Genomic DNA, 13,488 nt, shown 5'->3' with positions numbered 1-13,488 from the left:
TGCTCTGCGCAATGTCCTGAAGAAAATTACTCGCGTTAGCTTGTGTTCAAGATGACATCGTTGCAGCTACCTAGCGTGTAATAATGACCACATAAAGGGTAGTTTTTTCTTCTTCTTCTGAACAGTACGATAAGTTTAGGGCAAATGAAAGCGGCCGCCTTATAGATAATGTTTTTTTTTCTTTATTCTTTATTCAATGATTACCCCGCTTAGCCCGAGGGCGCTACAGCAGGGGGGTTACAGAGTGGAAAAAAAAAAAAAAAACACATCTTCATTTATGGAGCACACTTGATGATTTGAAAGCCGATTCCATTCACTGATGGATCGAACAAAAAAGGAACTGGCATACATGTTAGTTCTGGCACTGTATTCCAAAAATTTTAAAACAATGATCTGTGCGAGCAGAAACATAATGTGGCCTATGCAAGTATATTCCCTTTCGAATGCCTGTTTTGTTGTGGTAAATTTGGTACAACAATTTAAGTCTTAATTTCCTTCTTCGAGAGGAGAGGGTTTCCTATCCTAATTCATTTTTCATGACGGTGCAGCTATCAGTTCTCGAGTACCGACAAAGGACAAACCTTGCTGCTCTATTTTGAATGTTTTCAATTTTATTGCTGAGTGTTATTTGCCAAGGGTCCCATACGGCACAAGCGTATTCGAGCAGTGGTCGAACGTAGGTTAAGTAGGCTATTGATTTCAAACAAGGCGGCACGTGTTTCAGATTTCGCTGTATAAAGTTTAATGTCCTGGCGGCGATGAGTTGAAGCCTTCGGATTTATATGACATGCTATAAGCGAAACCAACGCTAAATTGCAGCTAACTGAGAATGAATACCGACAACCACTCGCAATGAAGGCAAATGCGAAATCGGGAGCTGAGTAATTAAGGCGCGACCATTCTCCTGGTTACCCTATGCTCTCGACCATTTTTCATTCTTAACCCCTCCCCCTATAGCTACACGCACTATACAAATAATATACCCTTTTCTGCTATTATCACGTGGTTCGAACATATTTAGAGGCAACGATGTGTTTAGTTGTACAGCGCTTGCAAATATCGCGCCGAGAACTGAGATAAAGACAATATGTCATGAAACAAGGGCAAATAGCTTGTAGAGAAAACCTTCGAAGATACGGGCTCTAACAAGGGTGCTGCTATAGAAACAGTGCTTACAGTGTGGCAGACACGCAGCTCCGTGCGAGGTCTTCCTATATTACATATATTATCGTTCACTCGCCAGATAATTGGGTACATCAAGTGAAGGTAGCCGATTCCATACCCGCTCGAATCGTAAACACATATGATCAGGTTCTTATCTGTATCGCTAATTCTCACAACTCATTACCCTGACAGAACTTTGGTGACAGCATGATGCTCAGCGATTGCTATAGTTGTGGCGCTGCACGGAATAAGCGTGCAGTGAATGGTCATTATTGGTAAAGAATGGGTGGATTTAGGCTATAAATAAGTTGACCGACTGAGGTAACTAAAGCATTGAGAGAGTCGAACAACATGATTTGGAGGCTAGTTCTCTTTTGCATCAGTGATATTGTGCAGTTTCGTACAGTACGTTTCGCAGCGGGCATGTAGGTACAGGAACAAATACAGGAATATGGACACTGGTAGTTGTAAACGGTTGTTCAATGTCCATAGTAAAACTGGCTATGGCGGCCGGCTAAATGGAAGGCTAGGGAATAACTAAGACCACCCGAGGTTCTTTGCTTTCCGCTGACGTAGCAGAGAATGTCGTGTTTTAGAGCGAAAACATTCATACAATACCTAGCGAAAGAACTTCTGGCGTCTCGCTGGTTGCCGTAGGAACTGTGACGCCTATGCTAAGCTTAACCTAGTGATGGAGTAAAGATCCGCTGGTGGTCGATACGCAGCCCTCCACCACGGCACCTCTCTCTCCGTGTTTTTCTTTTCACTCCCACTTCCCCCCTTTCTTCACGGTGCGGTTGAGGTGTCCAGCGAGAAATTAGTCAAACAATGAGCCTTTCCTTTCTTGAAAACCAACCAATTTTCATTTAGGAGATGGCGTACATTACAAAACTTCGTGCCAGTCTCTCAATGCTGAACTTTAAAGCAAAACCACCCCAAGCAATGTTTCCATGTGCGTCTTAAACGGTTTCAGAGTAGTTAAACTCTGGCTGATTTTGTAATTTGCTTCGATCGAAATCGAGTTCAATCGCTGTGGCGATCGATCTCCTGCCTATAGCAGCCGAAGGACAGAGCCACTGAGCCACCGGCATAGTTGTGGCGCTGTGTGGAAAAAGCTAAAAGTGCAGACAAGAGGAAGTTCTGAGAGACGGCATGTAAAACTGGGCGACGTGTGCGTGGATGGGCTGAGAGACCACATACTGCGTCCTGTGGTGTCCCAACGCAGCAACGCAGCTATGAAGACGGACTGTTTGTGCCTATGCGGATTTTCCGTCAGCAGCTTCTAAATTTATAAAAGGAACAACCATATTTTGTCTACAAATTCGGCTAAGATGGGGTCTTTTAAAAGTAATCGTAGTGTTGGCACTTTCCACCGTCTGCAATAGAGAGGAAAAGAAATGGGAATAAGCGGAACACCGGAACCTTCCAGACTGTTTCGAATCGCTTTCAGAAAGAATGTTAACTTGCGATTCCAATAATATTGAAGCCTGATTAAAAACTTATTTCTATGATCAAGTTATCGGGAAATTGCGAAAGCCAGACTTATTGCTGCTAACGAGCTTGGAGAGCCAGTGCGACATTTTACCGTTATCAGCGGATGTCCATACGTTATCCGGGCTTTTGTGTCCGACATGGTGTTAAGCATCCTCTTACGGATTACTCACGCCTCCATTCATTAGAGCGGCGTATCAGCACCGGCCAACTAAACGCGCAGCGGCTGCAGATTATCTCCTAATCAAGTAATATAAGCGTCGAAAAACAAGAGGATAGTGGAAAACTCCATCGGTTTGCTTTCGGGTGCGACACAGTGATTTGCGTTTGCTGCGCTAAATATCGGCCGGGTGTAAATTGTGCTCAGACTTCAGTAACGCAGGTAGGTGCGCACTTTCCATCTTACAACAAATACGTATTTTAACATTTTTATCCGCGCCGTCGCATATTTGCTTTGGTGTTCGGCAGCCGATCCAAATGTTCGAGTACAGCCCCGTCGGGTGTTTAGATGGCGGAGGAATAATAAAAGGACGTCCCTTACACATGCGGTCAGCGCGCATCAGTGAGCTTCAGGTGGGCGAAATTAGTCCGAAGCAATCCACTATGGCATCCTTCATAGCCTTTGTGTAAGTTTTTATAAGTAAACCCCCTTGTGGCAGTTGACGATTTCAGTGCATATATAATTGACTTAAGGCAATATGCGCCTTGTCAAACTGTATGCGAGCGCATGCTAGGAGGCATACACCTATAGCGTGTGGTATAGATATAATGTAAAAAAAATCGTGCTACTTCTGCTTTCGCGAAAACACCTTTTAAATATGTTAGCTATATTGAGTCCGCTTTTAAATGTAGGTGTAGTGACGCGAACCACCGAGCAATTAGATATTTCAATGTCCTTTCAGCCCAGAGCTTCCAGCGCTATCGCCCTGCTCTTCACAGTCGACAACATTAATGCCATGGGTGTTGGGATTTTGATAGACCTAGAAGTGATTTTCAGTTAGTGCTTTTGCGAAAAGTCACGTGATTTACGCTGATCAGCATATAGAAGTATTAGGAAAATGAGTTGCTTGTAATGAGCTATAACGAACAAATGGGGCCAGCATGCCACTGACATCAAGGAAAGTAAAGGGGAGTTTTTTGTATGATGATCAGTCTGAAGTGTAATGTAATCATGGAAATAATTGATTAGAAAGTGGAAGAAATTTAAACAACCGCATGCCGATGACCTGATCATCGGACGCGAAATTATGAGGATATCACAGGTAGTATGTCGTTGTTTTGTCTTCTAGTTTCTAAGTTATTATCTCCATGATTAGATTATTATTTCCCATTGACCAACACCAATAAAAAGTCCCCTATGCATTCCATGGTGTCAGTGCTTGTTGGCTCCCATTGTATGTAGTTTGAACTAGACTAAGTTTGCATGAAAATAAAAAACAATGACGAGAATTTGCAAAGTGGTCGCTTATTCCCAAGGTTCTTTGTGATCGCTTCTAATTACTACACGCTACTATCCCGAATTCTTCGCTCCAGAGATTGAGTGCTAGCTAATGTCACTGAATGCTGCCTGCGATTTTTTTGGGCTGGATGTATGATGCCAACAGTGCCACTGGCGGCTGGGGGGCGGTAACCATAAAATTTCCGCATCCACGCGGAATTTTTATGTAGGATGTTCAGTGTATAGAAGACATTGACAGAGATCAATATAGTTGGGATGTATATACTGTCGTTGAAAATGTTTGCAATATTTAAATGTAGGCTAGTATGCGACAAGGAAAGTTTGTCGCAGTTCTCCGAAAACCAATTAGAAGACCGGGTTTTGATGAGGACGTCCAATGGGGACAGTGTATTAACGCGTGAACAGCCAACTTCATGCCTTGTACTGGCCTGATACTAGCCCTGCGAGGTGAAATACTTGGTTGATAAGTTAAGCTCCTTTTTCTCTCATACACCTTAAAAAAAAAAAAAAATGAGACGTTTTAAAACCAATAATTCATTACGACTAAATTTCTTGGTAAGTGTGCACATTGTAGGAACCATGCCAGTAAAAAAAAAAAAATCAAAAACAAAAATCTACAGAAGCGCGTCAAAAATAGGGTAAAATATTCTTTAGTGTCGCGTTAACGCCAGAGTATTCTGTAGCTCTGTAGTACATTTCCGTAGTTCTGCAGATTTTTCGGTAGTACTTTCTGGAAGTATGTATTTCTGCAGTACTTTCCTCATGCAATGAGACAAAATTCTGATGTTAATGCAAACATTTCTGCAGACACAAGTTCCTTGTCAAATACGGCATGGAAATTTGTTTTGAAAAAAAAAAAAATGTGTAGTTTATTTATTTATTTATTTATTTTTTTTTTTGATTGCGAGGAAAATACTCCGAGTGTCGGCGGTGTCACTACATGTAAACCTTAGTCAGAAGCGTCAACTCAGAAGGAATGAAAACAGACTCACTCACCATGAACGTGATCTCCCTTATACTTAATGTCTCTGAACGATCATAAAACGCATGATGCAAAATGATGTATAAAAAGGCAAGTCATTACGCCTCAAACCATTGCGAGACGTTCTAAGAAAATCCGAGCACAAAGGTGTATCAACTTGCAGATATCTTGCGGGCCAAGCATTAATTCGGGACTTTCTATCTGCATGCTCACTTATAGCTTTTCTCCTCAGCTTCACAGTGAGTATAATGGTTAGGCTGCTCCCGAAATGTAGGTTTATCACTTTCACAGGCTCGTCGAAAGGGAGACCAAAATGACCAAAATGACGACATTGCTCAGCGTCGCGGCTGCTTTGGTGTGCCTTTTAAATGCAGCTGCATCACTGGACGTCGACACATCGGATGGAGGTTACAGAGATGTGTCGGTATCCGTCAGTGACAGCGTGCCTCCGGATGAGTCTATTATTGATAGCATCAAGGTAAGCAGCTTCACACTTTGCCCTGTGATGTCGTTTCCGCGTTGCCGAGCGTTGAAAAGCTTGCGTCGTTCGTTTTTCTTGGCGCATTATTTTCTGTATAGAGGAGGAGATAAAGGAAGCAAGATAAAAAAACCACACCCCTCCCCCCGTCTCTTAAGTAATACAGAAGAGGGCCTTTAAGGGTACTTTGAATAAATAAATACATAAATGAAGTCGTAACGGACGTTTTTTTTTTTCGCACGAAGTTTCAAAAAGCTGCGAAAAAAACTTCGCACCCATCGATAATGTAAAAAGGTGGGAATCTATTTGGGAATTAAATGATGCTTATCTCTTACCAGTGTTCTGAGAACTATAAGGAAGAACCAGACAGCCACTTACACAAAGGAAAGCGCTAGGAAGTTTTTTGGTGTTGATAATTGTAAAGTAATAATTAATCGTGGAGATAACGAAAGTAGAAGAAAACATCCGAGGTTTAACTCTTCTTAAACCTGACTATAACGAGTAAATTGAATCCCCTGCTGCGGTGGCTTAGTTGTGCATACAATTGAGCCACCGCGGTATAAGGCGAGATCGAACCAGAGTGGTATTCACTCTTAGTGATATGCTCTGCATAGCCTCTTGTTTAGAGCTTTGTTAGCTGGGTGCGTACTATTTTGCAATGTGTTGATCAGATGCTGTTTTTCATGTGCATAGAACATTATGTGTGTGGGATCAAAGGCCGTACTATCCAAAACCATATCCATATCGCACATTCCATGATAGAGACAGTGCAAGATGAGGTCAATCAAGTGGCCCTAATTCAAAATTACCTGAAAAAAGCATTTGGTAAGGTGCGTCATGATTTTTTGTTTGCTGTATTGGAGACTGATTGATTGAAAACTTTATTGGAGAGTGCAAACATTGGCGATGTCTTGCTTAGAGGTTATAAAGCGGCCACTACAAGACTGACTGTTAATCAAAACTTAACCAAACCTATTCAAGGCAAATTATCTTCGACAGGGCTGTCCGCTATCGCCTTTGTTATTCGCGTTATATCTTGAGCTCCTATGTCGTAGTATGATGGAGAACAAAGCAAATCGTGGCTTCTCACAGTCGTAATGTGAAATTAAGATTTTGGCTTATGCTGATGACATTGCCATTTTCTGTTCAGATAAAATGAGTGTGATCGAGGTTTTGCGCGTAACTGAGCGTACTTGAGATATTTCGGGTGCGTCTCTTAACCTTGATAAATCAAAGAGGTTCTGGTTAGGTCACATGGGGTACAAAACCTAAAATTTTTGTCGGCATCAGATGGAACTCCGAAGACTTACACTATTTAGGGGTTCCCTTGCACCAGTATCGCAATAGTGGGACTCACTGGCATTCTCAAATCTCATCAGTTAGGCGACAAACTCAGGCTTGGATGGGAGTCGTCCCTATTTGCACGAGCGCAAGCTTGCAATGTCTTCTTGATTTCGAAGCTTATCTCGGTCATGCAGCTGATGCATTGTGCAAGAAACAAAGTACAGTCTAGGCATAGAATTTTTGCTGCCTCTGTGTGGCGCTCTCTATGGGAGCCTATGCGTCGAGGCAATTTCTTTCTCCCTCTGGGGGCTGGTGGAGCAGGACTTCAGCACTTGTTTGTGCATCAGCTTGTCTAAAGGTTTTTCTTTTTTAAAACAGCAAGCCATCCCTTCCATTGTGTTTAATAGACAATTAAATGCCAATTTGCCTAATTTGTTTGCGCCCACTTGTCATAGGAGTGAGGGTCCTTTGTGGGGTTTTCTTAAAGAAGTTGCCGACACATTTCATTTCCTCACTGTACGGTTTTCTTTGGAATACCTATACAGTCGATCCAGAAGACAGGTGGCAAAAGTTCTGTTTGAGACGTTATTTCCTGCACCGCTGTATTGACAGCCTTACCTCCCCTTTCTTGACAATAGTGTATTAAAGCGGGTGCAATGGATGTATATACAATCAGCCGCAAAGACTTTCTTTTTAAACTTTACACGTTAACTTTACCTGTCGTAACGTGGCTTCGTGCAAAAGGGACTTTTATTCTATGATCAGTGGACTGTCGCCTGTATCAGCAGCCAGAAACTATAGATCATTGCTTTGTGTATTGCCGTGATGCGGTGTGTTTTTGGGACATTCTTCAACGGACTCTTAAAAAGGACATTGATATTACTCTCTATACTATAATATTTTTGCCTACAATGGAAGCTCGATGTGATATTTTTGTGCTCATGGGACCGTTTAGTTTGTGGAAAAGCCGCATGACAGATCGCCACGCAGAGCCACTACGTTCATCGAAGTCTCTGTTTAGAGAACAGTGTGCTATGGTGTGAGGGGTATATGCTGTGCAGGATCGACCTCTTCCTGCCTGGTTACCTTACTTGATACATGTATATATCTCCAAGAATTTTGATGTGTGGGCAAAGTGAGAGCTCGTTGCTGGTGCAGATGTATATGACAGGTCTCAAGATGCGGCCTGGTTAAACTTTGCTTGAACTACTTCTACGCAATAAAGAAAAAAAAAAGACGTTGGCTTAGTGGAGACACTTGGCAACTGAACCCGAGTAGCTGGGTTCGAACCCAGTCGTTTGGAGTACACCGCTCCGATGTTTCTTTTCCCTTTTTTTTTTTTTTTTAGTATGTAATGACTACTCGCATAATAGTTGAATAACCACCAAAACGACTAAGTTCTAGTTTGATCTTGCGAGGTCTTGAAGGCCATTATTGGATGTACACTGTTCACGTATAAAGAAACAGTGACATTGACTGAAGGTTTAGCGCTAAACAATCATCATGGCTACTGAGCCACAAGCTACTCAAGCTTCTGTGCAGTTCAGGCAGACAAGTAAAATGAACTTGTTTATTTGGAAACTAAGGTTAAGATCACGAGCATGAAGTCGCAGATGTGAGTGGCACGAATGTTGTAAGAATACTGTTTGCTGATAAGTCTTTCCTAACCACAATAACTGCTTTGGTTCAAGAGATACACCATACTGGGCCCCACTCGAATCATATACTAGCCGAGGAACTAATCAGAACCAAAGCACCACAGAAGAGAAGCGAGAGATGGGTGAAAACGGGGTGAAGAAAAGAAAAGGAAGATGCATAGGCAAGGTGGATGCCACATAGCAATAAAACCGATTGTTCTAGGCCTACCGCATACTCAGCACGCTCTGCTAATACGTACTACCTCAATTTCCTGCAATACAAACAATGCGGATTGTGAGCGCGATGAAAACGCGCAGGCGCTGTTCCGATCGTCGTCCGAGTTCCTGCATCGGGCCACCAATGGACGCGTATACTTCAAGCATGTCACCATTGAGGTTCCCAAGACATGGCCCAAGAGAAGCAGCGCCCGCGCTCTGTCGTCTAACGGCTTCGACAAAAGTGACGTCCGCGTCGACCTGCCCACCGCCCAATACGGGGACAAACCATTCACGCAGCAAGTGAAGCCATGCGGCCAGCAGGGAGACTTCATTCACCTCACTCCAGGATTTCTGGCTGCGCTTAGCAACTCGACAGCGAGATCTGTTAACCCAGGTATAAAGCAGCTTCCTCCTTCTAATTTTCCAATTATTCAATTCTTTATTTCAGTTTACATTTGCGTTTGTCGCTACGAACTGCGTACTTTAACTGCATCTATTGAATTCATACGATGTGGTTTAGATTAAGGATATGTTTTTTGGTACCATGTGTCGCGTTTTGTGGTTCGCCGGGAACAAAAAGCCACAATTTTTTTCGTAAGCGAAATATTTTCTGTGCGGCGAACAGCGTTTTTTTTTTTTTCAATTTTATTGATTAAGAGAGAGAGTGAGAAAGAAAGAGATAGATAGAGAGAGAGAGAGAGAGAGAGAGAGAGAGAGAGAGAGAGAGAGAGAAAAACTCTTTATTGTCGGGAGTAGTCTTACTGGGTCTTAGCGGAAGAGCCGAGTAGCAGTTACCTGGTGACTTGCGGCGACTTCTTCAAAACACCCCCCCCCCCCCCCCCCCCCCATCCCTTCTGCCTTTGTAACTTCCCCAGAGTTGTATAGGAATCGCCTTCCAGCGTCTGTAGTATCAAATGACTACCCAGAGTATTCTGCTGCTTAGAGCACTTTTTTTTGAGGTGAGAGGGGAAGTGAGGTAAGAGATGGTAATTATTGTAATCAGCAGAAGTAACCCGCGGGCTTTTGATGGAGTGTCATGCCCAATATGATGGCTTGGTGACTTACTTCTGGCGGCAAGTTAGGGCTCGATGAGCTTCAGATGAGGCCACACGCGTGCGTTAATGTGAATACGATGCTTTCGAATGAGTATGCGTTTGAGAGCGAGATTTGTTCGCAGCGTACGTGTTTGTGCACGAGTGGGCCCACTTCAAGTACGGCGTGTTCGACGAATACGGCCGTCCCGACGACAGCAAGTATCCCCTCACCTACTGCTACAGGGATAAGGTGAGCAGGGAGGGATATTGTGCAAGTGTTAAACAGATATGTCGGGTGTGCACAGCTAGCCCTACCAGACCTCGATACTGAGGAAAGTGATTTCTCTACACGTCTCTGCCCTTCAACACTCAAACCCCCCCCCCCCCCCCCCCCCTTCCATGTGGCATTTCAGACATCGCCTAGTTTATATTCCAGGGGAGACCGCTGATTCAGAACAGGAGAAAACACAACAATGAGCAAATTGAGAGAAACTCTAACGAACAAACCCTTCATCTCCGTCAACAAGATGTTTGTATTACAGATATTGCAAACAAAGCGTTCATACCTTACAGCACGCTTTATCTGTCGGTTTTCGGGGTGTTCAGCACGTCTGCCATTTGCAATGGTAGCGCCACCTCTGGAGCTAGACGGGAAAAGCTTGGAGAGCTTCAGCGCTTCGGCGCTGGGTGTCATCACAAGAGAAGCGAAAAGCATGCACTAAGCTAAGCAATCGCTTCGGATTTGAATGTTTCTATGCCCTTTTTACTAGCAACAGGAAAAAAAAAAAAAGAAAAAAAAAAAAGAAAACAAGAAACTTTTGCTCTGTTTTGCAAGTTGCTTTAGAGAGTCATATTGTAACGATGTACCTGGTGGCAGTTAACGTACTGCGCTGCATTGTTTGCACGTTACAAAAGGTGCTAGAATTCGACCATAGAAATTAAACCCCCATTTTTATTATCAGACTGATCATTTATTACATCTGTTTTAAACTACCCCCCCCCCCCCCCCCCCCCCCTCCGTTACTAAATATGTCGAGTTTAAGCGCGGTGTTCTTCTGATATAAGTATTTGTTTGCTCCCACGTAAGCGTGACTGTTTAGCGCAGTTTATGCCGTTAAACAGAAATAAAGGAGATAAATTAGCAAGGGAACAAGCTGACATCAGCCTACTGGCGCCTTTGTGAACCATGAGAACAATAGCTTTATTTCTGTCTAGGAGGAGTTTTTTTTTTTTTTGTTTCTTTAAATCAGCTAATAGCAAAAATAATACGATTTAGCGAGGTAAGTAATAGTATATTGTGCTTTGACTAGGCAATGACAGAATGGCGACAGGAACAGAATGCGACAGTATGAGATAGGGAGTAATTAGATAAATATAAACGAGTAGAACATTGAGACAGTTAGGTTAGTTTGCTCATTAGGGTGTTTCCAGCTATATAAACCGCAAATTGATTATCTGCACAATGCTTAGTGATGGCTGAAACCAAAAAAAGTAAGCGTCACATGTTTATCTGCATTTCATCTTTGTAGTGGTCCTTCACGTAACGGTTTGCTTCAATTATTCCCCTAGGTACGACTGAATGCTTGCTCGAGCAGAATCGCATTTACTGCGAGAACGGCAGACGGAAAACATTGCTCGATGGACGCCAAGTGCCGCCTTCTCAGTGACTGTGTGGTCACGTTTCACCAGCCATTAGAGGACCCCGTCGAGTCTTCCATCATGTTCATGCCGTACATCGCCAACGTAAGGAACTCTTCGGGTTTTTACTTGCTGCGGAGAACAGCAGCATCAGTTGTTCTGGTAGAACAAACTAAACGCTTGGAGCAGTTGGCTGATCATCAGAAAGCTTGCAAAGAACTTAATTGGCGGGGACTGTGTGACCATGATGACAATGAAGGCAACAGAACAAAAAAGAGATCGCACCAGGCGGTCGTCCTGCTGCATTTGTTGTGCTTTGCCCGAACATCGCCTCATGAAGTGTTGAGATACGTTTGAATGTAAACAGAAAGTATGCACAAAGCCGGCATCGGTCATTCAGTTATTGATGCGGCAGTGATTGTCACGCATCACTTTCATAGAACAAACGCTTATGAATTAACGAACAACGCGTTGCTGCGCACCTACGTATACTCTTTCCTGCGATAGGTGAGCCACTTCTGTGAGAGCAAGGACGGGCCTCGTATCCACAACCCGTTCGCCCCGAACAAGCAGAACGACCTGTGCAAGCAGCGGTCCACGTGGGAAGTTATCAGCGAAAACGAGGACTTCAAGAAGTGAGTATAAGCCGGATATAAAGAGCCGCCCGGCAGTAACTATACTGATGATAATAACGTTTATTTCTCCATCTAAATCGTGTCGTGTTTGGTGAGGAGCCCATGGCGCCGATGACTCGTTTTTCGTGGTCTCCATACACTGCCGAAGGCAGCGCGGGATTTCCTCGACTGAGGCGAACTAAGACGGCGGCTCTTGGGCTTCGTGCGCTGCGCAAAGCTTCGAAGCCGAATGGGTTATTACTCTCTGCCATTGCGCAGAAACACCGAAGGCTTTAAGCGACATTGAGGAAAGTTTAATTCCCACGAATACAGATTGAAATAGCTTTCTGTAATGAAAAACGGAGGAGCGCCCAAGGGGGCTCGCCATAAAAAAAATTATCACACTTAGGATCGCCTACGAGTATGACAGCGCAAGGTTGCACTTGCGGTGCACTTCCGTGAGGCTCGCTTCATGTATCGATTGCCTGATCAGACGGCCTTTCAAGATGGTACTCGACCTCCCTATAAACACGGGGCGCTTCAATACCCAGAGAGTCCGCAAACACCCTTAGCGAGCTAGTAGAGGCTCACTTCACCTCTCAGTATGAATGGATAACCCGCACATCGACAGGAGACATTATTCTTAATGCGCTTACTTTCCAATTGGCTACTGCGCAACAAGGCAGGGCAAAGTATCACTTCACATGAACCTGCAAACTCAGAAATTCTACCTCTTTTACGCACCCTGAATTCCATTCAGACAGGTTGATAGAGGGAGCCAACGCTCTACACAAATAATACCGCTCCAGTAACTCCGCAAGTAACTCCGCAACAAGGCAGGGCAAAGTATCACTTCACATGAACCTGCAAACTCAGAAATTCTACCTCTTTTACGCACCCTGAATTCCATTCAGACAGGTTGATAGAGGGAGCCAACGCTCTACACAAGTAATATCGCTCCAGTAACTCCGCAAGTAACTCCGCAACAAGGCAGGGCAAAGTATCACTTCACATGAACCTGCAAACTCAGAAATTCTACCTCTTTTACGCACCCTGAATTCCATTCAGACAGGTTGATAGAGGGAGCCAACGCCCTACACAAGTAATACCGCTCCAAGCAAGGCATTTTTTTTTTCGAAGTTTATTGCCTCAGGGCATAAAAGGAATGTTATGATGGATGAAGGGTGTGGTCAAATAAATGGAAAAAGGTTGGCTGATGCAATGAAAATCGAGGAGTGAACGATGATACGGTCCCAGCGTCCAAACAGCATATGACTGCGGATTATGGGGGGAAAGGCCAGCTGCCATCCGGCGCCAGATCCACGTCGACTTCAACGCTGGACATTGCCACAGCAGGTGATGGATGTAAGCTTCTATATTTCTAGACTTGCATACGGGGCACCCAGGGTGTGGATATAAATGCCGAAATTGTGGCCACTTTCGAATCACTGCTGGTGTTAGGGCAACCCCATCTCTAATTCTCCGAAG

The 13,488-nt window shown here is 43.9% G+C and overlaps 1 protein-coding gene across 1 annotated transcript in view; it reads left to right on the top strand.

Moving 5' to 3' along the window:
• Positions 1-2,949: 2,949 nt before the first annotated feature.
• LOC146178112 (calcium-activated chloride channel regulator 1-like) overlaps positions 2,950-13,488 on the top strand; it is a 36,266-nt gene continuing 25,727 nt past the window's right edge. The window contains exons 1-6 of the mRNA XM_084577939.1: positions 2,950-3,037; positions 5,388-5,574; positions 8,814-9,108; positions 9,892-9,998; positions 11,318-11,491; positions 11,894-12,021. Of these exons, the coding sequence (XP_084434065.1) occupies positions 5,410-5,574; positions 8,814-9,108; positions 9,892-9,998; positions 11,318-11,491; positions 11,894-12,021 (869 nt within the window). The 5' untranslated portion in view covers positions 2,950-3,037; positions 5,388-5,409. The remainder of the gene's footprint in view (positions 3,038-5,387; positions 5,575-8,813; positions 9,109-9,891; positions 9,999-11,317; positions 11,492-11,893; positions 12,022-13,488) is intronic.

The sequence above is a fragment of the Amblyomma maculatum genome, chromosome 9 (assembly GCF_055883805.1).
Source record: "Amblyomma maculatum isolate TAMU_Amacu chromosome 9, ASM5588380v1, whole genome shotgun sequence".
NCBI classification, from domain to species: domain Eukaryota; kingdom Metazoa; phylum Arthropoda; class Arachnida; order Ixodida; family Ixodidae; genus Amblyomma; species Amblyomma maculatum.
Note: the sequence above shows the minus strand (reverse complement) of the source record. Positions and strands in the feature narration are given on the sequence as shown.